The 27,743-nt window shown below is 46.5% G+C and overlaps 4 protein-coding genes and 1 long non-coding RNA gene across 7 annotated transcripts; 1 reads left to right on the forward strand and 4 right to left on the reverse strand.

Annotated features, from left to right (window-relative positions):
* Positions 1–4,582: 4,582 nt before the first annotated feature.
* On the reverse strand, positions 4,583–9,045 carry LOC118509971 (rho GTPase-activating protein conundrum-like). The gene is made up of 5 exons (XM_036051350.1): positions 8,878–9,045; positions 5,338–5,874; positions 5,080–5,257; positions 4,814–4,997; positions 4,583–4,742 (listed from the first exon to the last, which is right to left on the reverse strand). The coding sequence occupies exons 1-5, from the start codon at positions 9,043–9,045 to the stop codon at positions 4,583–4,585; spliced, it is 1,227 nt and encodes a 408-aa protein (XP_035907243.1).
* A 2,061-nt stretch (positions 9,046–11,106) lies between these two features.
* LOC118509972 (rho GTPase-activating protein conundrum-like) lies at positions 11,107–12,479 on the reverse strand. The gene is made up of 4 exons (XM_036051351.1): positions 11,853–12,479; positions 11,603–11,780; positions 11,338–11,521; positions 11,107–11,266 (listed from the first exon to the last, which is right to left on the reverse strand). Exons 1-4 carry the CDS (start codon positions 12,477–12,479, stop codon positions 11,107–11,109), a joined length of 1,149 nt encoding a protein of 382 aa, XP_035907244.1.
* A 5,224-nt stretch (positions 12,480–17,703) lies between these two features.
* On the reverse strand, positions 17,704–19,076 carry LOC118509973 (rho GTPase-activating protein conundrum-like). Its single transcript, XM_036051352.1, has 5 exons — positions 19,068–19,076; positions 18,450–18,986; positions 18,200–18,377; positions 17,935–18,118; positions 17,704–17,863 (listed from the first exon to the last, which is right to left on the reverse strand). Exons 1-5 carry the CDS (start codon positions 19,074–19,076, stop codon positions 17,704–17,706), a joined length of 1,068 nt encoding a protein of 355 aa, XP_035907245.1.
* A 4,485-nt stretch (positions 19,077–23,561) lies between these two features.
* LOC118509974 (rho GTPase-activating protein conundrum-like) lies at positions 23,562–24,608 on the reverse strand. Its single transcript, XM_036051354.1, has 5 exons — positions 24,555–24,608; positions 24,316–24,441; positions 24,058–24,235; positions 23,793–23,976; positions 23,562–23,721 (listed from the first exon to the last, which is right to left on the reverse strand). The coding sequence occupies exons 1-5, from the start codon at positions 24,606–24,608 to the stop codon at positions 23,562–23,564; spliced, it is 702 nt and encodes a 233-aa protein (XP_035907247.1).
* Positions 24,609–24,679: 71 nt separating this feature from the next.
* On the forward strand, positions 24,680–27,301 carry LOC118511148. Of its 3 annotated transcripts, XR_004906115.1 has the most exons (4): positions 24,680–25,854; positions 25,932–26,176; positions 26,545–27,058; positions 27,139–27,301. It is a non-coding gene; the product is annotated as an uncharacterized LOC118511148 (long non-coding RNA). The 3 variants fall into 3 exon arrangements; XR_004906114.1 differs by having other exon boundaries at positions 24,680–26,176; XR_004906116.1 differs by lacking the exons at positions 24,680–25,854; positions 25,932–26,176 and adding an exon at positions 26,452–26,492.
* The last annotated feature ends 442 nt before the right edge of the window (positions 27,302–27,743 follow it).

Here is a 27,743-nt window from a genome sequence, read left to right on the forward strand (position 1 = left end):
GATAGATTCGGAATTTGTAATTCATTTTAGAGTAGTTTAGTTCGATTTCAGTTTTGGAAATAGTATAAGCTAAAAGATAATTTTTACATTCTTTTGGATGTGGAATTTTTAAACGAATCAACACCTTCCTATACCGAGGAGACGCTATTCTTAGAGACACAGGATTACGAGCTTCATTTGAGTGAATTGGAAGAAGAAGCAGACGAAGAAGAAAATGCCGACGAAGACAATGATGGAGAGGATCTGGACGATAAAGACAATCCCGACATTGGTCAGATGAACGATGAAGAATGTCATCAATCAATACGGCGGCTGTTAAGAATCCTAAATGCGAAAACGGATCTCAATTTGCCCAAAGATCCCACCACTTTATTGGGCACCCTTCGTAACCGTGCAACGATGTCTAATATTGGAGAAGGAAACTGTTGGTACCACGGAATTAGTCATGCTTTAACGAAGGAGCTACAGTAAGTAAATTAATGCATGACGCGATAAACTGCTCACTTGTACGTTGTAAGCAAATCATAACCATTTTTTCTTGCAGAAAATATACAAACGTACCAGATCATCTTCATTACGACATTAATATAGACGGCCTCCCTCTGCACAAAAGGTCAAAAACGCATATTGTTGAAGATAGTAGGAGAGCCATTTGTGCCTGTACTAATCGTCGGAATCTATTGCGATGAATCGAAGCCGTAAAGCAATGAGCCGTTCCGACGTCCGTTCGTTGAGAAGATAAATTCTTTGCAAACAACGGGTCTGCAGTTGAATGATGCCTCAGTAAAGGTATCTGAATAATTCGCGGTGTTGCGGATCGATGTGTGTTGCAATAGCTATCAAACGTCGTATTCAGATTCCAAATTCGAAGAGAGTTATAATTATGTTTTCTGCCCTATTTATAAACTTTCTTATGATTGTCCCCCACGCTAGCGACACTAATCCTTACTCACTGTATCCTTGAAATATTTCATGCATCATAAACTTGACGAAACTAGCTTTCGTGAAGTAGATTTGACGTCTAAGCGTAAACATACTCCCCCCATGACAGAATGTTATAACAAAATAACTAACACGCGGTACGAACAGGACGGTTTCGCAACAGGTAAAACGCAAATTTTCGTAACAGGACGATTGACTTATCCCTTTGCCCTTTTCAGCTTCACTACACGAGTAAGCTGATCCTCTCCAGGGTGTACATCAACGATGCGCGTCAGTGGCCAGCGGGTGATGGGGAGGGAGTCGTCCACAAGGATGGCCAGTCTGCCGGGAACGATTTCGCACCGAACCGCAACCTTATTGTCCTTCTGCATTTCCTGCAGATACTAAGTGGTACAATGCTTCCAGAAACGTTGCACGAGTAATTTCCAGGTTTGTAGTTCATCCAAAGTGTAGGTCTTCAGGCGCGTGTAGTCGGGAACGGGGATGGCGTACATGGAAGTACCGATCAGGAAGTGCGCAGGAGTAAGCGCGGCCAAATCGTTTGGGTCATCCGTCATCGGCAGCAAAGGACGCGAGTTCATCGCCGCTTCTATCTGCTGAAGAACGGTGCTGTAACCTTCGTAAGACAGCCTCGAGCTGCTCAGATGCCTGTAGAGATTTCGTTTGGCTGTCTTCATCGCAGCTTCCCACAATCCACCGAAATGTGGAGCCTTAGGTGGAGTAAAGTGCCAGGTAATCCCCATGTCAGAGCAGTTGGTTGCGATGATGTTTTGCTGTTGCTCACTCTGAAATAACTCAAATAATTCTTTTAGCTCTTGTGACGCACCTTCAAAATTTATCCCGTTGTCGGAGTGCATATCCGACGGAAGCCCGCGCCGGACTGTGAAGCGGTGTAAAGCGGCCAAGAACCCTGCAGTGGTGAGATCGCTGACCAGCTCCAGGTGAACCGCCTTGGCTGCAAAACAAACGAACACACACAAATAACATTTGGCAGCGGCAGCTCTCTTGTACGTCGGCTTAAGATAAAATGGGCCGGCGTAATCCACTCCAGTAACAAAAAACGGCCGGCTCGGAGTGATGCGTTGATACGGAAGTTGGCCGGTTTGTTGTTGCACTAGGGTGGGATCCTGTCGTATGCAACGAAAACAATTACGGACTACACATTTCACTAATCTCCGTCCGTCGAGCGGCCAATATTCTTCTCGAATCTGGGAAAGTAATAGTCTTCCCCCGCCATGCATCAGCTTTTCATGAAAGTGGTATGCGATGAGACGAGCAAACGGATGTTTCTTGGGAAGTAGGATAGGGTGTTTGAACTGGTAGGGAAGCTGTGCAAGCTTCAATCGGCCACCCACTCGCATTATTCCTTCTTCATCGAGGAATGGATTCAAGCGCCGCAGAGGTGAGCGCCGCCCTATAGTTTCCCCTTTTTTCAGCAGCCGGATCTCCGATGAAAACTCCTCTTGTTGCGCCAGCTTGCATAATGCGAGTTTAGCTGCTTCCAGGAATGTAGGTGTGATCGCGGATGAAGTAACTGGTGACGATTGTTGTAGGGATTCCTCCAATGATGCCATACAGACGATTGAATACGAAGTGGTAGGATGGGTTTTAGATTACACAACCGAAAGCACTATTAATCATGACGGGTTGATGAGGTGCGGGACGAAGCTGAGTTGCATTCTCAAAAAATGCATGGTATTGACGAGCGCCGAGAATGATGTCAACGGGAGCAGGTTTGTCGGACATCGGATCTGCTAAATTGATGCCAGGCGGTATCTTCCAGTTCTTGGTACAAATATCGCGCGCTGGAAGACTCGCTCTCAAATTGTCGACTCGCGCGCGCAGGATGAGCAATTCCGAAATTATCAATAATATTCACCAAAGCAGTTTGGAGTAATACCTGCTCGGGTGCTTGCTGTAGTGCTGCTGCTGCAAATGTGCGTTGTGTGTTATCGGTGGACGTGTGACCGTTAGCGGTGTTGTGTGTGGGATGTGGCGGAGCGGTGTAACTAGGGCTATTCGGTGCGAAGTGCAGTTTTGTGTGGTGTGCCAAATTGCAATACTGGCATTCGTAGTGCGACGGACAATCACGAGCCATATGATTCTCGCGTAAGCAATTTATGCATAAACGCGCGGTCATCGCGAAACGATAGCGATCCTTAGGCTCCATTCCTTCAAATCGTGGGCATTTTAGCAATGAATGCGAGGAATTGCATAAAATGCAATTTGGCCAAACCTAGCTTGCAAGTACCAAAACTAGCTTGACGCGGAAAGGTTATTCGCCGTGAGTGACTCAGTTCGTGACCCTGTGACGTATGATGGTTGTTTACTAACAACGTCTCCAATACACGCATACGACGGTGCCGGAATGTAATCAAATTGTCGTAACTAGGATCTGTGTTGTGAGATGCGTGCTCTTCCCAATCGCGTAATGTTGTAATTGGCAATTTAGTGCATAGTAGGTGCTCAAGTATACTGCCCCAAGAGTCCGTTTCTTCTCCTAAGTGTTGCAAAATCTTTTTGTGCCTCTCAAATTCATCCACAAGATGGTGCAGTGTTGTAACGCTCTCCTTTTGAGCAGCCGGAATGGCAAACATTGCCTGCAAATGGCGTTTTTTCAGCAAATACTCATTAGAGTATCGCTCCGCCAAAGTGTTCCAGGCTAACGCATAATTAGCTGCGCTTATGGAGATTGATTCTATCACCTGAGCCGCTTCTTCTTTCACTGCGACGCGCAAATAATGGAACTATTGTATCGCTGGTAGATCGCCGTTGTTATGAATCAAGCACTCAAATGTGTCGCGGAACGTCAACCATTGCATATAGTCGCCTGTGAATTCGGGCAGCGCGATGGTGGGCAGCTTGATGCCCTTAAGTGGGTTCGATCCAGTGCTCGGGTGCGCGGTAGCAGCTAGCTTTGCCTGCAGATGAGATTGGACATGAATCAATCTGTCCTCGAAATTCTCTCGTAATGAAGCATTCTGCGTTGTTTCTTGCAGCGTGGATACGGAATCCTCCAACCCTTGTCCAACACTCTCTAGGTCCTTGCATAATGTTTCGAATTTCCTTAAACGAACCTCCACCGCTACTTGATCCCGTGCGTGAACGAAAACATCCAAAAATTTCACGTATCGCGTAAGGGACGCCAACAAAATTGTCCGACGGGACGCCAAAACAACGGGCGGTACGGGCATTGTGCAATCGTGTGTGTGTGTGTGTGTGAGTGGGTGACCTGCAGTGTAATGCGTGATTCGGCAAAAACAGCTGTACGGTGCACGAAAATCCAAACCAAATGTGGTACGACACAGAAAACGGTGAACGATGGGTCGATCAAACTCGCGAAAAACACCAGAAATTCGAGCTATATATCTTGCTCACGGCCTCCAGAAACCCACAATTATTTACAATCCTATTTCTTCCTATTTTTTACTAATCCTAGTTCTACGTTTAGATGTAAATGGCCAGGCTGAAGCAAGCATAAACACGCTACACGCATTGCATTAAGTTTTATTATAATTTATTAATATTTGGTCATTTTTGTTGAGCGACAATCATCAGCAGCAAATAGCAAATTTGGAACACAGTCTCCATCAACATGGTCAGTCAAAATGGTAGCACACAGTTACTTCAAACGGCCCGTTCACATGGCAATGACAATCTTGCCCTGCTCGATTAGACGCTGTGGTACGACCCATAAGCTGTCGGCCATGCCTAGGAGCACGTTGGTGAGCTGACAACACTTGTCAGCCATCTGTGTTTGCGCTCCCATATCGTCCTTGTGGTCTGGTGGATGCACAAATCTGCAAATCAAAGCATGGGAGTTGTAATTTGAATCCGTGAAGGATGAAGATGACAGACTATCGGCGCTTACGTTGGTGGGAAGATCGAGGGCGCAATGATCGTTGCCACGTTCTGTTGGGACATTCGGTTCAGGTGTTGCTGCTCCACTACTCGACGGAAGAAATGCAACAGCGCGCGCAGTGTGTTGCGATTTTCGTGCGGCAGTAGTTGGCAAAGCACCGTCAGCGCTTTACACTGATCGTGTGGAGGTAAAACTAAAGGGAAAGTAATAGAAAACTCGTCAGTCAGCTCACTCGTTAAGCTTTCCCTACTACCGTACCGTAGCCCGCAACCTACCGTTCGTTTGAAAGAAAAGGTGCACCAGATCGTTGGTCAAGAGTGGCTGCGACAAGTCCCTTAGCCAACGCTTCAATAGCGAGCTGAGATCATGCACACCCGCTTCCTTGATCAGCGGATCGATCTTTTCCGGTTTGCGGTAGAAATTGTGCTCGATCTCATTGTACAGGGCGTCGATCTGGATGGAAAAGAGAGTCGAACAATGGAATGAGACTGATCTCCGTAGCGCCACCATCACACCATCACGACCAAACCTACCCTCTGTTTGTTTCCCGATACTCGCAAAATGCCTTCCTCCCTAGCACCGCGCACTGCCAGCTCGGACAGTATGACCTGCAGCACTAGCGGTACCAAGGTCAAGGTCGTATCCTTTCCGGTGAATACCTGCTGGTCGCGGTGAATAAGTGTATTCAGCGACACACCAAAGACACCGTTGCCTTTCTCCTTGCGCGTTGGCTTAAACGGTTTCTGTCTGACCGGGGATACGCGATCCTTGCCGAAGAGGGATTCCAGCTCGAGCCACAGAAGCGGTTGCAGCCGCTTCCATTCATCCTCCGATAACTGGTCAATGTCGATTTGGCAAGTTTCGCGGGCCGTTTCTACGGGTTTCGCGGGATGGTCTACTGCCGTCAAAACCGTCTCATCGGTCGTGCTGTCGAACCTGACTCCAAATACGTCCCGTACATCCCGTTTGTTTGTCGGTCGGTTGCGCGTGCAGTAGAGCGCCACGCGCTGTATTCGTGATCGTTTTCTGTTCTGTCGCGGAGCTAGGTTTGTCGCTGACTGCTCGCGAGCCTGTCGTATGGAAAGGGAACGATACAGAAATCGAGTAAGAGATACAGAAAACTTCATCGGAGGTCTTGTCAACAAGGTAACCTTAAGCATCTTTTGCAAATATGTGAGGCTTTCATCCGTGATGGGTGAATAGCTCACACAAAACCCATCATCGTCCGCTTTGTACGCTTTCAAAGAGAAAGTCTATCAAAAAAAAAAATAGAATTAATCCGATATGTTGAACGAACGACAACGGCTCACAACAATGGTGAATCGGTTAAGGGATGTTTACCCTTTTCGATTGTCTTCCTAGCAAGCACAAAAGAGCTTTTATCGCCATCGTGCCGTAAAACGTCTGAACTGGATCACGATTGAAAAATTATTAAACTCGTAACCATCGCATGCATTAACATCAATGACTACTCGAACCAATATCCCAGAAATGTGCATTTCTCAGTGGGTACTACGATACGTTCAGTGACTACTAAGATTCGCGACATCAACAATCAGGGTTTTCAATTTGCTTGTGTTGTTAGGTCTGTGGAGGGAAATGATAGATTCGGAAATTGTAATTCCTTTTAGAGTAGTTTAGTTCGATTTCAGTTTTGGAAGTAGATGAAGCTAAAAGATAACTTTTACATTCTTTTGGATGTGGAATTTTTAAACGAATCAACACCTTCCTATACCGAGGAGACGCTATTCTTAGAGACACAGGATTACGAGCTTCATTTGAGTGAATTGGAAGAAGAAGCAGACGAAGAAGAAAATGCCGACGAAGACAATGATGGAGAGGATCTGGACGATAAAGACAATCCCGACATTGGTCAGAGGAACGGTGAAGAATGTCATCAATCAATACGGCGGCTGTTAAGAATCCTAAATGCGAAAACGGATCTCAATTTGCCCACCAAAGATCCCACCACTTTATTGGGCACCCTTCGTAACCGTGCAACGATGTCTAATATTGGAGAAGGAAACTGTTGGTACCACTGAATTAGTCATGCTTTAACGAAGGAGCTACAGTAAGTAAATTAATGCATGACGCGATAAACTGTTCATTTGTACGTTGTAAGCAAATCATAACCATTTTTTCTTGCAGAAAATATACAAACGTACCAGATCATCTTCATTACGACATTAATATAGACGGCCTCCCTCTGCAGAAAAGGTAAAAAACGCATATTGTTGAAGATAGTAGGAGAGCCATTTGTGCCTGTACTAATCGTCGGAAGCTATTGCGGTGAATCGAAGTCGTAAAGCAATGAGCCGTTCCGACGTCCGTTCGTTGAGAAGATAAATTCTTTGCAAACAACGGGTCTGCAGTTGAATGATGCCACAGTAAAGGTATCTGAAGAATTCGCGGAGTTGCGGATCGATGTTTGTTGCAATAGCTATCAAACGTCGTATTCAGATTCAAAATTCGAAGAGAGTTATAATTATGTTTTCGGTAAAAGACTCGAGAAGGCCCCCCCTAGAATCTTTTGTGTGCAGCACTGTGGCCTGTCATTTTTGTTGTACAAAGGGATTTCCGTATGGTCAAAACCCATTTGATGTTAACATTGTGCATTGTTCCTTAATACTGTTAATAGATAGCGAGTAGAACTTGATAAAATACATAGTAACAAGTGGTTTGAGATTGTGATATTCTTATGATTCCTCCTTTGCTGAATATCAATGCAAAGTAACAAGTATTCATCGAATTACTGTTCCGTTACCGTCCGAGAACGCCGTGCATGTTTTAGGCCCGATTGTTCACGCCTAGTGCGACTGAAAACTAGTACGAAGTACTGTAACCAAAAATGAATGGTAGGGTTAGCGGAGAGGGGATTTTAATCAAATAATAGCAATATTTTATTCGACTTTCTTCAAACAATTTTGACCACACTGAAAGCACACTGAAAGCTCACTGTGAAGCTCTCGCAACGTGTACTGCGGATTGCATACCTTTAGGCGTAAATCCTACAGCGCCTAACAAATTTTGTCAGGGGGGGGCCTTCTCGAGTCTTTTACCATGTTTTCTGCCCTATTTATAAACATTCTTATGATTGTCCCCCACGCGAGCGACACTAATCCCTACTCACTGTATCCTTGAAATATTTCATGCATCATAAACTTGACGAAACTAGCTTTCGTCAAGTAGATTTGACGTCTAAGCGTAAACATACTCCCCCCATGACAGAATGTTATAACAAAATAACTAACACGCGGTACTAACAGGACGATTTCGCAACAGGTAAAACGCAAATTTTCGTAACAGGACGCTTGACTAATCCCTTTGCCCTTTTCAGCTTCACTACACGAGTAAGCTGATCCTCTCCAGGGTGTACATCAACGATGCGCGTCAGTGGCCAGCGGGTGATGGGGAGGGAGTCGTCCACAAGGATGGCCAGTCTGCCGGGAACGATTTCGCACCGAACCGCAACCTTGTTGTCCTTCTGCATTTCCTGCAGATACTCAGTGGTACAATGCTTCCAGAAACGTTGCACGAGTAATTGCCAGGTTTATAGTTCATCCAAAGTGTAGGTCTTCAGGCGCGTGTAGTCGGGAACGGGGATGGCGTACATGGAAGTACCGATCAGGAAGTGCGCAGGAGTAAGCGCGGCCAAATCGTTTGGGTCATCCGTCATCGGCAGCAAAGGACGCTAGTTCATCGCCGCTTCTATCTGCTGAAGAACGGTGCTGTAACCTTCGTAAGACAGCCTCTAGCTGCTCAGATGCCGGTAGAGATATCGTTTGGCTGTCTTCACCGCAGCCTCCCACAATCCACCGAAATGTGGAGCCTTAGGTGGAGTAAAGTGCCAGTATGCAACGAAAACAATTACGGACTACACATTTCAGTAATCTCCGTCCGTCGAGCGGCCAATATTCTTCTCGAATCGGGGAAAGTAATAGTCTTCCTCTGCCATGCATCAGCTTTTCATGAAAGTGGTATGCGATGAGACGAGCAAACGGATGTTTCTTGGGAAATAGGATAGGGTGTTTGAACTGGTAGGGAAGCTGTGCAAGCTTCAATCGGCTACCCACTCGCATTATTCCTTCTTTATCGAAGAATGGATTCAAGATCTCCGATGAAAACTCCTCTTGTTGCGCCAGCTTGCATAATGCGAGTTTAGCTGCTTCCAGGAATGTAGGTGTGATCGCGGATGAAGTAACTGGTGACGATTGTTGTAGGGATTCCTCCAATGATGCCATACAGACGATTGAATACGAAGTGGTAGAATGGGTTTTAGATGACACAACCGAAAGCACTATTAATCATGACGGGTTGATGAGGTGCGGGACGAAGCTGAGTTGCATTCTCAAATAATGCATGGTAATGACGAGCGCCGAGAATGATGTCAACGGGAGCAGATTCGTCGGACATCGTATCTGCTAAATTGATACCAGGCGGTATCTTCCAGTTCTTGGTACAAATATCGCGCGCTGGAAGATTCGCTATCAAATTGTCGACTCGCGCGCGCAGGCTGAGTAATTCCGAAATTATCAATAATATTCACAAAAGCAGTTTGGAGCAATACCTGCTCGGGTGCTTGCTGTAGTGCTGCTGCTGCAAATGTGCGTTGTGTGTTATCGGTGGCCGTGTGATCGTTAGCGGTGTTGTGTGTGGGATGTGGCGGAGCGGTGTAACTAGGGCTATTCGGCGCGAAGTGCAGTTTTGTGTGGTGTGCCAAATTGCAATACCGGCATTCGTAGTGCGACGGACAATCACGAGCCATATGATTCTCGCGTAAGCAATTTATGCATAAACGCGCGGTCATCGCGAAACGATAGCGATCCTTAAGCTCCATTCCTTCAAATCGTGGGCATTTTAGCAATGAATGCGAGGAATTGCATAAAATTTGGAATTTGGAATTTGGCCAAACCTAGCTTGCAAGTACCAAAACTAGCTTGACGCGGAAAGGTTATTCGCCGTGAGTGACTCAGTTCGTGACCCTGTGACGTATGATGGTTGTTTACTAACAACGTCTCCAATACACGCATACGACGGTGCAGGAATGTAATCAAAGTGTCGTAACTAGGATCTGTGTTGTGAGATGCGTGCTCTTCCCAATCGCGTAATGTTATAATTGGCAATTTAGTGCATAGTAGGTGCTCAGGTATACTGCCCCAAGAGTCCGTTTCTTCTCCTAAGTGTTGCAATATCTTTTTGTGCCTCTCAAATTCATCCACAAGATGGTGCAGTGTTGTAACGCTCTCCTTTTGAGCAGCCGGAATGGCAAACATTGCCTGCAAATGGCGTTTTTTCAGCAAATACTCATTAGAGTATCGCTCCGCCAAAGTGTTCCAGGCTAACGCATAATTAGCTGCGCTTATGGAGATTGATTCTATCACCTGAGCCGCTTCTTCTTTCACTGCGACGCGCAAATAATGGAACTATTGTATCGCTGGTAGATCGCCGTTGTTGTGAATCAAGCACTGAAATGTGTCGCGGAACGTCAACCATTGCATATAGTCGGCTGTGAATTCGGGCAGCGCGATGGTGGGCAGCTTGATGCCCTTAAGTGGGTTCGATCCAGTGCTCGGGTGCGCGGTAGGAGCTAGCTTTGCCTGCAGATGAGATTGGACATGCATCAATCTGTCCTCGAAATTCTCTCGTAATGAAGCATTCTGCGTTGTTTCTTCCAGCGTGGAAGCGAAATCCTCCAACCCTTGTCCAACACTCTCTAGGTCCTTGCATAATGTTTCGAATTTCCTTAAACGAACCTCCACCTCTACTTGATCCCGTGCGTGAATGAAAACATCCAAAAATTTCACGTATCGCGTAAGGGACGCCAACAAAATTGTCCGAAGGGACGCCAAAACAACGAGCGGTACGGGCATTGTGCAATCGTGTGTGTGTGTGTGTGAGTGGGTGACCTGCAGTGTAATGCGTGATGCAGCAAAAACAGCTGTACGGTGCACGAAAATCCAAACCAAATGTGGTACGACACAGAAAACGGTGAACGATGGGTCGATCAAACTCGCGAAAAACACCAGAAATTCGAGCTATATATCTTGCTCACGGCCTCCAGAAACCCACAATTATTTACAATCCTATTTTTTCCTATTTTTTACTAATCCTAGTTCTACGTTTAGATGTAAATGGCCAGGCTGAAGCAAGCATAAACACGCTACACGCATTGCATTAAGTTTTATTATAATTTATTAATATTTGGTCATCTTTGTTGAGCGACAATCATCAGCAAGAAATAGCAAATTTGGAACACAGTCTCCATCAAAATGGTCAGTCAAAATGGTAGCACATAGTCCCGATCACATGGCGATGACAATCTTGCCCTGCTCGATTAGACGCTGTGGTACGACCCATAAGCTGTCGGCCATGCCTAGGAGCACGTTGGTGAGCTGACAACACTGGGCAGCCATCTGTGTTTGCGCTCCCATATCGTCCTTGTGGTCTGGTGGATGCACAAATCTGCAAATCAAAGCATGGGAGTTGTAATTTGAATCCGTGAAGGATGATGATGACAGACTATCGGCGCTTACGTTGGTGGGAAGAACGAGGGCGCAATGATCGTTGCCACGTTCTGTTGGGACATTCGGTTCAGGTGTTGCTGCTCCACTACTCGTCGGAAGAAATGCAACAGCGCGCGCAGTGTGTTGCGATTTTCGTGCGGCAGTAGTTGGCAAAGCACCGTCAGCGCTTTACACTGATCGTGTGGAGGTAAAACTAAAGGGAAAGTAATAGAAAACTCGTCAGTCAGCTCACTCGTTAAGCTTTCCCTACTACTAAAATCCGCCCGCAACTTACCGTTCGTTTGAAAGAAAAGGTGCACCAGATCGTTGGTCAAGAGTGGCTGCGACAAGTCCCTTAGCCAACGCTTCAATAGCGAGCCGAGATCATGCACACCCGCTTCCTTGATCAGCGGATCGATCTTTTCCGGTTTGCGGTAGAAATTGTGCTCGATCTCATTGTACAGGGCGTCGATCTGGATGGAAAAGGGAGTCGAACAATGGAATGAGACTGATCTCTGTAGCGCCACCATCATGACCAAACCTACCCTCTGTTTGTTTCCCGATACTCGCAAAATGCCTTCCTCCCTAGCACCGCGCACTGCCAGCTCGGACAGTATGACCTGCAGCACTAGCGGTACCAAGGTCACGGTCGTATCCTTTCCGGTGAATACCTGCTGGTCGCGGTGAATAAGTGTATTCAGCGACACACCAAAGACACCGTTGCCTTTCTCCTTGCGCGTTGGCTTAAACGGTTTCTGTCTGACCGGGGATACGCGATGCGTGTTGAAGAGGGATTCCAGCTCGTGCCACAGAAGCGGTTGCAGCCGCTTCTGTTCATCCTCCGATAACTGGTCAATGTCGATTTGGCAAGTTTCGCGGGCCGTTTCTACGGGTTTCGCGGGATGGTCTACTGCCGTCAAAACCGTCTCATCGGTCGTGCTGTCGAACCTGACTCCAAATACGTCCCGTACATCCCGTTTGTTTGTCGGTCGGTTGCGCGTGCAGTAGAGCGCCACGCGCTGTATTCGTGATCGTTTTCTGGCCTGTCGCGGAGCTAGGTTTGTCGCTGACTGCTCGCGAGCCTGTCGTATGGAAAGGGAACGATACAGAAATCGAGTAAGAGATACAGAAAACTTCATCGGAGGTCTTGTCAACAAGGTAACCTTAAGCATCTTTTGCAAATATGTGAGGCTTTCATCCGTGATGGGTGAATAGCTCACACAACACCCATCATCGTCCGCTTTGTACGCTTTCAAAGAGAAAGTCTATCAAAAAAAAATAGAATTAATCCGATATGTTGAACGAACGACAACGGCTCACAACAATGGTGAATCGGTTAAGGGATGTTTACCCTTTTCGATTGTCTTCCTAGCAACCACAAAAGAGCTTTTATCGCCATCGTGCCGTAAAACGTCTGAACTGGATCACGATTGAAAAATGATTAACCTCGTAACCATCGCATGCATTAACATCAATGACTACTCGAACCAATATCCCAGAAATGTACATTTCTCAGTGGGTACTATGATACGCTCAGTGACTACTAAGATTCGCGACATCAACAATCAGGGTTTTCAATTTGCTTGTGTTGTTAGGTCTGTGGAGGGAAATGATAGATTCGGAAATTGTAATTCCTTTTAGAGTAGTTTAGTTCGATTTCAGTGTTGGAAATAGTTTAAGCTAAAAGATAACTTTTACATTCTTTTGGATGTGGAATTTTTAAACGAATCAACACCTTCCTATACCGAGGAGACGCTATTCTTAGAGACACAGAATTACGAGCTTCATTTGAGTGAATTGGAAGAAGAAGCAGACGAAGAAGAAAATGCCGACGAAGACAATGATGGAGAGGATCTGGACGATAAAGACAATCCCGACATTGGTCAGAGGAACGGTGAAGAATGTCATCAATCAATACGGCGGCTGTTAAGAATCCTAAATGCGAAAACGGATCTCAATTTGCCCACCAAAGATCCCACCACTTTATTGGGCACCCTTCGTAACCGTGCAACGATGTCTAATATTGGAGAAGGAAACTGTTGGTACCACTGAATTAGTCATGCTTTAACGAAGGAGCTACAGTAAGTAAATTAATGCATGACGCGATAAACTGTTCACTTGTACGTTGTAAGCAAATCATAACCATTTTTTCTTGCAGAAAATATACAAACGTACCAGATCATCTTCATTACGACATTAATATAGACGGCCTCCCTCTGCAGAAAAGGTAAAAAACGCATATTGTTGAAGATAGTAGGAGAGCCATTTGTGCCTGTACTAATCGTCGGAAGCTATTGCGGTGAATCGAAGTCGTAAAGCAATGAGCCGTTCCGACGTCCGTTCGTTGAGAAGATAAATTCTTTGCAAACAACGGGTCTGCAGTTGAATGATGCCACAGTAAAGGTATCTGAAGAATTCGCGGAGTTGCGGATCGATGTTTGTTGCAATAGCTATCAAACGTCGTATTCAGATTCAAAATTCGAAGAGAGTTATAATTATGTTTTCGGTAAAAGACTCGAGAAGGCCCCCCCTAGAATCTTTTGTGTGCAGCACTGTGGCCTGTCATTTTTGTTGTACAAAGGGATTTCCGTATGGTCAAAACCCATTTGATGTTAACATTGTGCATTGTTCCTTAATACTGTTAATAGATAGCGAGTAGAACTTGATAAAATACATAGTAACAAGTGGTTTGAGATTGTGATATTCTTATGATTCCTCCTTTGCTGAATATCAATGCAAAGTAACAAGTATTCATCGAATTACTGTTCCGTTACCGTCCGAGAACGCCGTGCATGTTTTAGGCCCGATTGTTCACGCCTAGTGCGACTGAAAACTAGTACGAAGCCCCTGTAACCAAAAATGAATGGTAGGGTTAGCGGAGAGGGGATTTTAATCAAATAATAGCAATATTTTATTCGACTTTCTTCAAACAATTTTGACCACACTGAAAGCACACTGAAAGCTCACTGTGAAGCTCTCGCAACGTGTACTGCGGATTGCATACCTTTAGGCGTAAATCCTACAGCGCCTAACAAATTTTGTCAGGGGGGGGCCTTCTCGAGTCTTTTACCATGTTTTCTGCCCTATTTATAAACATTCTTATGATTGTCCCCCACGCGAGCGACACTAATCCCTACTCACTGTATCCTTGAAATATTTCATGCATCATAAACTTGACGAAACTAGCTTTCGTGAAGTAGATTTGACGTCTAAGCGTAAACATACTCCCCCCATGACAGAATGTTATAACAAAATAACTAACACGCGGTACTAACAGGACGGTTTCGCAACAGGTAAAACGCAAATTTTCGTAACAGGACGCTTGACTAATCCCTTTGCTCTTTTCAGCTTCACTACACGAGTAAGCTGATCCTCTCCAGGGTGTACATCAACGATGCGCGTCAGTGGCCAGCGGGTGATGGGGAGGGAGTCGTCCACAAGGATGGCCAGTCTGCCGGGAACGATTTCGCACCGAACCGCAACCTTGTTGTCCTTCTGCATTTCCTGCAGATACTCAGTGGTACAATGCTTCCAGAAACGTTGCACGAGTAATTGCCAGGTTTATAGTTCATCCAAAGTGTAGGTCTTCAGGCGCGTGTAGTCGAGAACGGGGATGGCGTACATGGAAGTACCGATCAGGAAGTGCGCAGGAGTAAGCGCGGCCAAATCGTTTGGGTCATCCGTCATCGGCAGCAAAGGACGCTAGTTCATCGCCGCTTCTATCTGCTGAAGAACGGTGCTGTAACCTTCGTAAGACAGCCTCTAGCTGCTCAGATGCCGGTAGAGATATCGTTTGGCTGTCTTCACCGCAGCCTCCCACAATCCACCGAAATGTGGAGCCTTAGGTGGAGTAAAGTGCCAGTATGCAACGAAAACAATTACGGACTACACATTTCAGTAATCTCCGTCCGTCGAGCGGCCAATATTCTTCTCGAATCGGGGAAAGTAATAGTCTTCCTCTGCCATGCATCAGCTTTTCATGAAAGTGGTATGCGATGAGACGAGCAAACGGATGTTTCTTGGGAAATAGGATAGGGTGTTTGAACTGGTAGGGAAGCTGTGCAAGCTTCAATCGGCTACCCACTCGCATTATTCCTTCTTCATCGAGGAATGGATTCAAGCGCCGCAGAGGTGAGCGCCGCCCTACAGTTTCCCCTTTTTTCAGCAGCCGGATCTCCGATGAAAACTCCTCTTGTTGCGCCAGCTTGCATAATGCGAGTTTAGCTGCTTCCAGGAATGTAGGTGTGATCGCGGATGAAGTAACTGGTGACGATTGTTGTAGGGATTCCTCCAATGATGCCATACAGACGATTGAATACGAAGTGGTAGAATGGGTTTTAGATGACACATTCTGATCAGCTGTAGTACCGGTCACTGCCCAACCGAAAGCACTATTCATCATGACGGGTTGATGAGGTGCGGGACGAAGCTGAGTTGCATTCTCAAATAATGCATGGTAATGACGAGCGCCGAGAATGATGTCAACGGGAGCAGATTCGTCGGACATCGTATCTGCTAAATTGATACCAGGCGGTATCTTCCAGTTCTTGGTACAAATATCGCGCGCTGGAAGATTCGCTATCAAATTGTCGACTCGCGCGCGCAGGCTGAGTAATTCCGAAATTATCAATAATATTCACCAAAGCAGTTTGGAGCGATACCTGCTCGGGTGCTTGCTGTAGTGCTGCTGCTGCAAATGTGCGTTGTGTGTTATCGGTGGCCGTGTGATCGTTAGCGGTGTTGTGTGTGGGATGTGGCGGAGCGGTGTAACTAGGGCTATTCGGCGCGAAGTGCAGTTTTGTGTGGTGTGCCAAATTGCAATACCGGCATTCGTAGTGCGACGGACAATCACGAGCCATATGATTCTCGCGTAAGCAATTTATGCATAAACGCGCGGTCATCGCGAAACGATAGCGATCCTTAAGCTCCATTCCTTCAAATCGTGGGCATTTTAGCAATGAATGCGAGGAATTGCATAAAATTTGGAATTTGGAATTTGGCCAAACCTAGCTTGCAAGTACCAAAACTAGCTTGACGCGGAAAGGTTATTCGCCGTGAGTGACTCAGTTCGTGACCCTGTGACGTATGATGGTTGTTTACTAACAACGTCTCCAATACACGCATACGACGGTGCAGGAATGTAATCAAACTGTCGTAACTAGGATCTGTGTTGTGAGATGCGTGCTCTTCCCAATCGCGTAATGTTATAATTGGCAATTTAGTGCATAGTAGGTGCTCAGGTATACTGCCCCAAGAGTCCGTTTCTTCTCCTAAGTGTTGCAATATCTTTTTGTGCCTCTCGAAATCATCCACAAGATGGTGCAGTGTTGTAACGCTCTCCTTTTGAGCAGCCGGAATGGCAAACATTGACTGCAAATGGCGTTTTTTCAGCAAATACTCATTAGAGTATCGCTCCGCCAAAGTGTTCCAGGCTAACGCATAATTAGCTGCGCTTATGGAGATTGATTCTATCACCTGAGCCGCTTCTTCTTTCACTGCGACGCGCAAATAATGGAACTATTGTATCGCTGGTAGATCGCCGTTGTTATGAATCAAGCACTGAAATGTGTCGCGGAACGTCAACCATTGCATATAGTCGGCTGTGAATTCGGGCAGCGCGATGGTGGGCAGCTTGATGCCCTTAAGTGGGTTCGATCCAGTGCTCGGGTGCGCGGTAGGAGCTAGCTTTGCCTGCAGATGAGATTGGACATGCATCAATCTGTCCTCGAAATTCTCTCGTAATGAAGCATTCTGCGTTGTTTCTTCCAGCGTGGAAGCGGAATCCTCCAACCCTTGTCCAACACTCTCTAGGTCCTTGCATAATGTTTCGAATTTCCTTAAACGAACCTCCACCTCTACTTGATCCCGTGCGTGAATGAAAACATCCAAAAATTTCACGTACCGCGTAAGGGACGCCAACAAAATTGTCCGAAGGGACGCCAAAACAACGAGCGGTACGGGCATTGTGCAATCGTGTGTGTGTGTGTGTGAGTGGGTGACCTGCAGTGTAATGCGTGATGCAGCAAAAACAGCTGTACGGTGCACGAAAATCCAAACCAAATGTGGTACGACACAGAAAACGGTGAACGATGGGTCGATCAAACTCGCGAAAAACACCAGAAATTCGAGCTATGTATCTTGCTCACGGCCTCCAGAAACCCACAATTATTTACAATCCTATTTGTTCCTATTTTTTACTAATCCTAGTTCTACGTTTAGATGTAAATGGCCAGGCTGAAGCAAGCATAAACACGCTACACGCATTGCATTAAGTTTTATTATAATTTATTAATATTTGGTCATCTTTGTTGAGCGACAATCATCAGCAAGAAATAGCAAATTTGGAACACAGTCTCCATCAAAATGGTCAGTCAAAATGGTAGCACATAGTCCCGATCACATGGCGATGACAATCTTGCCCTGCTCGATTAGACGCTGTGGTACGACCCATAAGCTGTCGGCCATGCCTAGGAGCACGTTGGTGAGCTGACAACACTGGGCAGCCATCTGTGTTTGCGCTCCCATATCGTCCTTGTGGTCTGGTGGATGCACAAATCTGCAAATCAAAGCATGGGAGTTGTAATTTGAATCCGTGAAGGATGATGATGACAGACTATCGGCGCTTACGTTGGTGGGAAGAACGAGGGCGCAATGATCGTTGCCACGTTCTGTTGGGACATTCGGTTCAGGTGTTGCTGCTCCACTACTCGTCGGAAGAAATGCAACAGCGCGCGCAGTGTGTTGCGATTTTCGTGCGGCAGTAGTTGGCAAAGCACCGTCAGCGCTTTACACTGATCGTGTGGAGGTAAAACTAAAGGGAAAGTAATAGAAAACTCGTCAGTCAGCTCACTCGTTAAGCTTTCCCTACTACTAAAATCCGCCCGCAACTTACCGTTCGTTTGAAAGAAAAGGTGCACCAGATCGTTGGTCAAGAGTGGCTGCGACAAGTCCCTTAGCCAACGCTTCAATAGCGAGCCGAGATCATGCACACCCGCTTCCTTGATCAGCGGATCGATCTTTTCCGGTTTGCGGTAGAAATTGTGCTCGATCTCATTGTACAGGGCGTCGATCTGGATGGAAAAGGGAGTCGAACAATGGAATGAGACTGATCTCTGTAGCGCCACCATCATGACCAAACCTACCCTCTGTTTGTTTCCCGATACTCGCAAAATGCCTTCCTCCCTAGCACCGCGCACTGCCAGCTCGGACAGTATGACCTGCAGCACTAGCGGTACCAAGGTCACGGTCGTATCCTTTCCGGTGAATACCTGCTGGTCGCGGTGAATAAGTGTATTCAGCGACACACCAAAGACACCGTTGCCTTTCTCCTTGCGCGTTGGCTTAAACGGTTTCTGTCTGACCGGGGATACGCGATCCTTGCCGAAGAGGGATTCCAGCTCGAGCCACAGAAGCGGTTGCAGCCGCTTCCATTCATCCTCCGATAACTGGTCAATGTCGATTTGGCAAGTTTCGCGGGCCGTTTCTACGGGTTTCGCGGGATGGTCTACTGCCGTCAAAACCGTCTCATCGGTCGTGCTGTCGAACCTGACTCCAAATACGTCCCGTACATCCCGTTTGTTTGTCGGTCGGTTGCGCGTGCAGTAGAGCGCCACGCGCTGTATTCGTGATCGTTTTCTGGCCTGTCGCGGAGCTAGGTTTGTCGCTGACTGCTCGCGAGCCTGTCGTATGGAAAGGGAACGATACAGAAATCGAGTAAGAGATACAGAAAACTTCATCGGAGGTCTTGTCAACAAGGTAACCTTAAGCATGTTTCGCAAATATGTGAGGCTTTCATCCGTGATGGGTGAATAGCTCACACAACACCCATCATCGTCCGCTTTGTACGCTTTCAAAGAGAAAGACTACCAAAAACAAAATAGAATTAATCCGATATGTTGAACGAACGACAACGGCTCACAACAATGGTGAATCGGTTAAGGGATGTTTACCCTTTTCGATTGTCTTCCTAGCAAGCACAAAAGAGCTTTTATCGCCATCGTGCCGTAAAACGTCTGAACTGGATCACGAATGAAAAATAATTAAACTCGTAACCATCGCATGCATTAACATCAATGACTACTCGAACCAATATCCCAGAAATGTGCATTTCTCAGTGGGTACTATGATACGCTCAGTGACTACTAAGATTCACGACATCAACAATCAGGGTTTTCAATTGGCTTGTGATGTGAGGTCTGTGGAGGGAAATGATAGAGTCGGAATTTGTAATTCATTTCAGAGTAGTTTAGTTCGATTTCAGTTTTGGAAATAGTTGAAGCTAAAAGATAACTTTTACATACTTTTGGATGTGGAATTTTTAAACGAAGCAACACCTTCCTATACCGAGGAGACGCTATTCTTAGAGACACAGGATTACGAGCTTCATTTGAGTGAATTGGAAGCTTCCAATTGGAATGATGCCACAGTAAAGGTATCTGAAGAATTCGCGGAGTTGCGGATCGATGTGTGTTGCAATAGCTATCAAACGTCGTATTCAGATTCAAAATTCGAAGAGAGTTATAATTATGTTTTCTGCCCTATTTATAAACATTCTTATGATTGTCCCCCACGCGAGCGACACTAATCCCTACTCACTGTATCCTTGAAATATTTCATGCATCATAAACTTGACGAAACTAGCTTTCGTGAAGTAGATTTGACGTCTAAGCGTAAACATACTCCCCCCATGACAGAATGTTATAACAAAATAACTAACACGCGGTACTAACAGGACGATTTCGCAACAGGTAAAACGCAAATTTTCGTAACAGGACGCTTGACTAATCCCTTTGCCCTTTTCAGCTTCACTACACGAGTAAGCTGATCCTCTCCAGGGTGTACATCAACGATGCGCGTCAGTGGCCAGCGGGTGATGGGGAGGGAGTCGTCCACAAGGATGGCCAGTCTGCCGGGAACGATTTCGCACCGAACCGCAACCTTGTTGTCCTTCTGCATTTCCTGCAGATACTCAGTGGTACAATGCTTCCAGAAACGTTGCACGAGTAATTGCCAGGTTTATAGTTCATCCAAAGTGTAGGTCTTCAGGCGCGTGTAGTCGGAAACGGGGATGGCGTACATGGAAGTACCGATCAGGAAGTGCGCAGGAGTAAGCGCGGCCAAATCGTTTGGGTCATCCGTCATCGGCAGCAAAGGACGCGAGTTCATCACCGCTTCTATCTGCTGAAGAACGGTGCTGTAACCTTCGTAAGACAGCCTCTAGCTGCCCAGATGCCGGTAGAGATGTCGTTTGGCTGTCTTCACCGCAGCCTCCCACAATCCACCGAAATGTGGAGCCTTAGGTGGAGTAAAGTGCCAGGTAATCCCCATGTCAGAGCAGTTGGTTGCGATGATGTTTTGCTGTTGCTCACTCTGAAATAACTCAAATAATTCTTTTAGCTCGTGTGACGCACCTTCGATTTTTTTTCCCGTTGTCGGAGTGTATATCCGACGGTAGCTCGCGCCGGGCTGTGAAGCGGTGTAAAGCGGCCAAGAACCCTGCAGTGGTGAGATCGCTGACCAGCTCCAGGTGAACCGTCTTGGCTGCAAAACAAACGAACACACACAAATAATATTTGGCAGGGGCAGCTCTCTTGTACGTCGGCTTAAGATAAAATGGGCCGGCGTAATCCACTCCAGTAACAAAAAACGGCCGGCTCGGAGTGATGCGTTGATACGGAAGTTGGCCGGTTTGTTGTTGCACTAGGGTGGGATCCTGTCGTATGCAACGAAAACAATTACGGACTACACATTTCACTAATCTCCGTCCTTCGAGCGGTCAATATTCTTCTCGAATCTGGGAAAGTAATAGTCTTCCCCCGCCATGCATCAGCTTTTCATGAAAGTGGTATGCGATGAGACGAGCAAACGGATGTTTCTTGGGAAATAGGATAGGGTGTTTGAACTGGTAGGGAAGCTGTGCAAGCTTCAATCGGCTACCCACTCGCATTATTCCTTCTTCATCGAGGAATGGATTCAAGCGCCGCAGAGGTGAGCGCCGCCCTACAGTTTCCCCTTTTTTCAGCAGCCGGATCTCCGATGAAAACTCCTCTTGTTGCGCCAGCTTGCATAATGCGAGTTTAGCTGCTTCCAGGAATGTAGGTGTGATCGCGGATGAAGTAACTGGTGAAGATTGTTGTATGGATTCCTCCAATGATGCCATACAGACGATTGAATACGAAGTGGTAGGATGGGTTTTAGATGACACATTCTGATCAGCTGTAGTACCGGTCACTGCCCAACCGAAAGCACTATTCATCATGACGGGTTGATGAGGTGCGGGACGAAGCTGAGTTGCATTCTCAAATAATGCATGGTAATGACGAGCGCCGAGAATGATGTCAACGGGAGCAGATTTGTCGGACATCGGATTTGCTAAATTGATGCCAGGCGGTATCTTCCAGTTCTTGGTACAAATATCGCGCGCTGGAAGATTCGCTATCAAATGGTCGACTCGCGCGCGCAGGATGAGCAAATCCGAAATTATCAATAATATTCACCAACGCAGTTTGGAGCAATACCTGCTCGGGTGCTTGCTGTAGTGCTGCTGCTGCAAATGTGCGTTGTGTGTTATCGGTGGCCGTGTGATCGTTAGCGGTGTTGTGTGTGGGATGTGGCGGAGCGGTGTAACTAGGGCTATTCGGCGCGAAGTGCAGTTTTGTGTGGTGTGCCAAATTGCAATACCGGCATTCGTAGTGCGACGGACAATCACGAGCCATATTATTCTCGCGTAAGCAATTTATGCATAAACGCGCGGTCATCGCGAAACGATAGCGATCCTTAAGCTCCATTCCTTCAAATCGTGGGCATTTTAGCAATGAATGCGAGGAATTGCATAAAATTTGGAATTTGGAATTTGGCCAAACCTAGCTTGCAAGTACCAAAACTAGCTTGACGCGGAAAGGTTATTCGCCGTGAGTGACTCAGTTCGTGACCCTGTGACGTATGATGGTTGTTTACTAACAACGTCTCCAATACACGCATACGACGGTGCAGGAATGTAATCAAAGTGTCGTAACTAGGATCTGTGTTGTGAGATGCGTGCTCTTCCCAATCGCGTAATGTTATAATTGGCAATTTAGTGCATAGTAGGTGCTCAGGTATACTGCCCCAAGAGTCCGTTTCTTCTCCTAAGTGTTGCAATATCTTTTTGTGCCTCTCAAATTCATCCACAAGATGGTGCAGTGTTGTAACGCTCTCCTTTTGAGCAGCCGGAATGGCAAACATTGCCTGCAAATGGCGTTTTTTCAGCAAATACTCATTAGAGTATCGCTCCACCAAAGTGTTCCAGGCTAACGCATAATTAGCTGCGCTTATGGAGATTGATTCTATCACCTGAGCCGCTTCTTCTTTCACTGCGACGCGCAAATAATGGAACTATTGTATCGCTGGTAGATCGCCGTTGTTATGAATCAAGCACTGAAATGTGTCGCGGAACGTCAACCATTGCATATAGTCGGCTGTGAATTCGGGCAGCGCGATGGTGGGCAGCTTGATGCCCTTAAGTGGGTTCGATCCAGTGCTCGGGTGCGCGGTAGGAGCTAGCTTTGCCTGCAGATGAGATTGGACATGCATCAATCTGTCCTCGAAATTCTCTCGTAATGAAGCATTCTGCGTTGTTTCTTCCACCGTGGAAGCGGAATCCTCCAACCCTTGTCCAACACCCTCTAGGTCCTTGCATAATGTTTCGAATTTCCTTAAACGAACCTCCACCTCTACTTGATCCCGTGCGTGAATGAAAACATCCAAAAATTTCACGTACCGCGTAAGGGACGCCAACAAAATTGTCCGACGGGACGCCAAAACAACGGGCGGAGCGGGCATTGTGCAATCGTATCTGTGTGTGTGTGTGAGTGGGTGACCTGCAGTGTAATGCGTGATGCAGCAAAAACAGCTGTACGGTGCACGAAAATCCAAACCAAATGTGGTACGACACAGAAAACGGTGAACGATGGGTCGATCAAACTCGCGAAAAACACCAGAAATTCGAGCTATATATATTGCTCACGGCCTCCAGAAACCCACAATTATTTACAATCCTATTTTTTCCTATTTTTTACTAATCCTAGTTCTACGTTTAGATGTAAATGGCCAGGCTGAAGCAAGCATAAACACGCTACACGCATTGCATTAAGTTTTATTATAATTTATTAATATTTGGTCATCTTTGTTGAGCGACAATCATCAGCAAGAAATAGCAAATTTGGAACACAGTCTCCATCAAAATGGTCAGTCAAAATGGTAGCACATAGTCCCGATCACATGGCGATGACAATCTTGCCCTGCTCGATTAGACGCTGTGGTACGACCCATAAGCTGTCGGCCATGCCTAGGAGCACGTTGGTGAGCTGACAACACTGGGCAGCCATCTGTGTTTGCGCTCCCATATCGTCCTTGTGGTCTGGTGGATGCACAAATCTGCAAATCAAAGCATGGGAGTTGTAATTTGAATCCGTGAAGGATGATGATGACAGACTATCGGCGCTTACGTTGGTGGGAAGAACGAGGGCGCAATGATCGTTGCCACGTTCTGTTGGGACATTCGGTTCAGGTGTTGCTGCTCCACTACTCGTCGGAAGAAATGCAACAGCGCGCGCAGTGTGTTGCGATTTTCGTGCGGCAGTAGTTGGCAAAGCACCGTCAGCGCTTTACACTGATCGTGTGGAGGTAAAACTAAAGGGAAAGTAATAGAAAACTCGTCAGTCAGCTCACTCGTTAAGCTTTCCCTACTACTAAAATCCGCCCGCAACTTACCGTTCGTTTGAAAGAAAAGGTGCACCAGATCGTTGGTCAAGAGTGGCTGCGACAAGTCCCTTAGCCAACGCTTCAATAGCGAGCTGAGATCATGCACACCCGCTTCCTTGATCAGCGGATCGATCTTTTCCGGTTTGCGGTAGAAATTGTGCTCGATCTCCTTGTACAGGGCGTCGATCTGGATGGAAAAGGGAGTCGAACAATGGAATGAGACTGATCTCTGTAGCGCCACCATCACACCATCACGACCAAACCTACCCTCTGTTTGTTTCCCGATACTCGCAAAATGCCTTCCTCCCTAGCACCGCGCACTGCCAGCTCGGACAGTATGACCTGCAGCACTAGCGGTACCAAGGTCAAGGTCGTATCCTTTCCGGTGAATACCTGCTGGTCGCGGTGAATAAGTGTATTCAGCGACACACCAAAGACACCGTTGCCTTTCTCCTTGCGCGTTGGCTTAAACGGTTTCTGTCTGACCGGGGATACGCGATGCTTGCCGAAGAGGGATCCCAGCTCGAGCCACAGAAGCGGTTGCAGCCGCTTCCATTCATCCTCCGATAACTGGTCAATGTCGATTTGGCAAGGTTCGCGAGCCGTTTCCGATCGCTGGCCAGGCCACTGGTCTACTGCCGTCAAAACCGTCTCATCGGTCGTGCTGTCGAACCTGACTCCAAATACGTCCCGTACATCCCGTTTGTTTGTCGGTCGGTTGCGCGTGCAGTAGAGCGCCACGCGCTGTATTCGTGATCGTTTTCTGTTCTGTCGCGGAGCTAGGTTTGTCGCTGACTGCTCGCGAGCCTGTCGTATGGAAAGGGAACGATACAGAAATCGAGTAAGAGATACAGAAAACTTCATCGGAGGTCTTGTCAACAAGATAACCTTAAGCATCTTTTGCAAATATGTGAGGCTTTCATCCGTGATGGGTGAATAGCTCACACAACACCCATCATCGTCCGCTTTGTACGCTTTCAAAGAGAAAGTCTATAAAAAAAAAATAGAATTAATCCGATATGTTGAACGAACGACAACGGCTCACAACAATGGTGGATCGGTTAAGGGATGTTTACCCTTTTCGATTGTCTTCCTAGCAAGCACAAAAGAGCTTTTATCGCCATCGTGCCGTAAAACGTCTGAACTGGATCACGATTGAAAAATGATTAACCTCGTAACCATCGCATGCATTAACATCAATGACTACTCGAACCAATATCCCAGAAATGTGCATTTCTCAGTGGGTACTATGATACGCTCAGTGACTACTAAGATTCGCGACATCAACAATCAGGGTTTTCAATTTGCTTGTGTTGTTAGGTCTGTGGAGGGAAATGATAGATTCGGAATTTGTAATTCATTTTAGAGTAGTTTAGCTCGATTTCAGTGTTGGAAATAGTTTAAGCTAAAAGATAACTTTTACATACTTTTGGATGTGGAATTTTTAAACGAAGCAACACCTTCCTATACCGAGGAGACGCTATTCTTAGAGACACAGGATTACGAGCTTCATTTGAGTGAATTGGAAGAAGAAGCAGACGAAGAAGAAAATGCCGACGAAGACAATGATGGAGAGGATCTGGACGATAAAGACAATCCCGACATTGGTCAGATGAACGGTGAAGAATGTCATCAATCAATACGGCGGCTGTTAAGAATCCTAAATGCGAAAACGGATCTCAATTTGCCCACCAAAGATCCCACCACTTTATTGGGCACCCTTCGTAACCGTGCAACGATGTCTAATATTGGAGAAGGAAACTGTTGGTACCACGAAATTAGTCATGCTTTAACGAAGGAGCTACAGTAAGTAAATTAATGCATGACGCGATAAACTGTTCACTTGTACGTTGTAAGCAAATCATAACCATTTTTTCTTACAGAAAATATACAAACGTACCAGATCATCTTCATTACGACATTAATATAGACGGCCTCCCTCTGCAGCAAAGGTCAAAAACGCATATTGTTGAAGATAGTAGGAGAGCCATTTTTGCCTGTACTAATCGTCGGAATCTATTGCGATGAATCGAAGCCGTAAAGCAATGAACCGTTCCGACGTCCGTTGGTTGAGAAGATAAATTCTTTGCAAACAACGGGTCTGCAGTTGAATGATGCCACAGTAAAGGTATCTGAAGAATTCGCGGAGTTGCGGATCGATGTTTGTTGCAATAGCTATCAAACGTCGTATTCAGATTCCAAATTCGAAGAGAGTTATAATTATGTTTTCTGCCCTATTTATAAACTTTCTTATGATTGTCCCCCACGCGAGCGACACTAATCCCTACTCACTGTATCCTTGAAATATTTCATGCATCATAAACTTGACGAAACTAGCTTTCGTCAAGTGGATTTGACGTCTAAGCGTAAACATACTCCCCCCATGACAGAATGTTATAACAAAATAACTAACACGCGGTACTAACAGGACGGTTTCGCAACAGGTAAAACGCAAATTTTCGTAACAGGACGCTTGACTCCCTTTGCCGTTTTCAGCTTCACTACACGAGTAAGCTGATCCTCTCCAGGGTGTACATCAACGATGCGCGTCAGTGGCCAGCGGGTGATGGGGAGGGAGTCGTCCACAGGGATGGCCAGTCTGCCGGGAACGATTTCGCACCGAACCGCAACCTTGTTGACCTTCTGCATTTCCTGCAGATACTCAGTGGTTCAATGCTTCCAGAAACGTTGCACGAGTAATTGCCAAGTTTGTAGTTCATCCAAAGTGTAGGTCTTCAGGCGCGTGTAGTCGGAAACGGGGATGGCGTACATGGAAGTACCGATCAGGAAGTGCGCAGGAGTAAGCGCGGCCAAATCGTTTGGGTCATCCGTCATTGGCAGCAAAGGACGCGAGTTCATCGCCGCTTCTATCTGCTGAGAAACGGTGCTGTAAGCTTCGTAAGACAGCCTCTAGCTGCTCAGATGCCGGTAGAGATGTCGTTTGGCTGTCTTCACCGCAGCCTCCCACAATCCACCGAAATGTGGAGCCTTAGGTGGAGTAAAGTGCCAGGTAATCCCCATGTCAGAGCAGTTGGTTGCGATGATGTTTTGCTGTTGCTCACTCTGAAATAGCTCAAATAATTCTTTTAGCTCGTGTGATGCACCTTCGAATTTTTCCCGTTTTCGAAGTGTATATCCGACGGTAGCTCGCGCCGGGCTGTGAAGCGGTGTAAAGCGGCCAAGAACCCTGCAGTGGTGAGATCGCTGACCAGCTCCAGGTGAACCGCCTTGGCTGCAAAACAAACGAACACACACAAATAACATTTGGCAGCGGCAGCTCTCTTGTACGTCGGCTTAAGATAAAATGGGCCGGCGTAATCCACTTCAGTAACAAAAAACGGCCGGCTCGGAGTGATGCGTTGATACGGAAGTTGGCCGGTTTGTTGTTGCACTAGGGTGGGATCCTGTCGTATGCAACGAAAACAATTACGGACTACACATTTCACTAATCTCCGTCCGTCGAGCGGCCAATATTCTTCTCGAATCTGGGAAAGTAATAGTCTTCCCCCGCCATGCATCAGCTTTTCATGAAAGTGGTATGCGATGAGACGAGCAAACGGATGTTTCTTGGGAAGTAGGATAGGGTGTTTGAACTGGTAGGGAAGCTGTGCAAGCTTCAATCGGCTACCCACTCGCATTATTCCTTCTTCATCGAGGAATGGATTCAAGCGCCGCAGAGGTGAGCGCCGCCCTAC

The sequence above is a fragment of the Anopheles stephensi genome, chromosome 3 (assembly GCF_013141755.1).
Source record: "Anopheles stephensi strain Indian chromosome 3, UCI_ANSTEP_V1.0, whole genome shotgun sequence".
In the NCBI taxonomy this organism is placed as follows: Eukaryota; Metazoa; Arthropoda; class Insecta; order Diptera; family Culicidae; genus Anopheles; species Anopheles stephensi.

Bases quoted from the DNA above. Each gene is read 5' to 3' on its own strand.
- LOC118509971 (XM_036051350.1), bottom strand. From the start codon at position 9,045: ATGGCATCATTGGAGGAATCCCTACAACAATCGTCACCAGTTACTTCA. The intron at 5,875-8,877 runs GTGGGTAGCCGA...TCCATACGACAG, and splicing joins ATAAAGAAGGAATAATGCGA to GCTCGCGAGCAGTCAGCGAC. The intron at 4,743-4,813 runs GTAAGCGCCGAT...TTTGATTTGCAG, and splicing joins CCCTCGATCTTCCCACCAAC to ATTTGTGCATCCACCAGACC.
- LOC118509972 (XM_036051351.1), bottom strand. From the start codon at position 12,479: ATGCTTAAGGTTACCTTGTTGACAAGACCTCCGATGAAGTTTTCTGTA. The intron at 11,781-11,852 runs GTAGGTTTGGTC...TTTTCCATCCAG, and splicing joins TATCGGGAAACAAACAGAGG to ATCGACGCCCTGTACAATGA. The intron at 11,522-11,602 runs GTAAGTTGCGGG...CTTTCCCTTTAG, and splicing joins CCTTTTCTTTCAAACGAACG to TTTTACCTCCACACGATCAG.
- LOC118509973 (XM_036051352.1), bottom strand. The intron at 18,378-18,449 runs GTAGGTTTGGTC...TTTTCCATCCAG, and splicing joins TATCGGGAAACAAACAGAGG to ATCGACGCCCTGTACAATGA. The intron at 18,119-18,199 runs GTAAGTTGCGGG...CTTTCCCTTTAG, and splicing joins CCTTTTCTTTCAAACGAACG to TTTTACCTCCACACGATCAG.
- LOC118509974 (XM_036051354.1), bottom strand. From the start codon at position 24,608: ATGAATGGAAGCGGCTGCAACCGCTTCTGTGGCTCGAGCTGGGATCCC. The intron at 24,236-24,315 runs GTAGGTTTGGTC...TTTTCCATCCAG, and splicing joins TATCGGGAAACAAACAGAGG to ATCGACGCCCTGTACAAGGA. The intron at 23,977-24,057 runs GTAAGTTGCGGG...CTTTCCCTTTAG, and splicing joins CCTTTTCTTTCAAACGAACG to TTTTACCTCCACACGATCAG.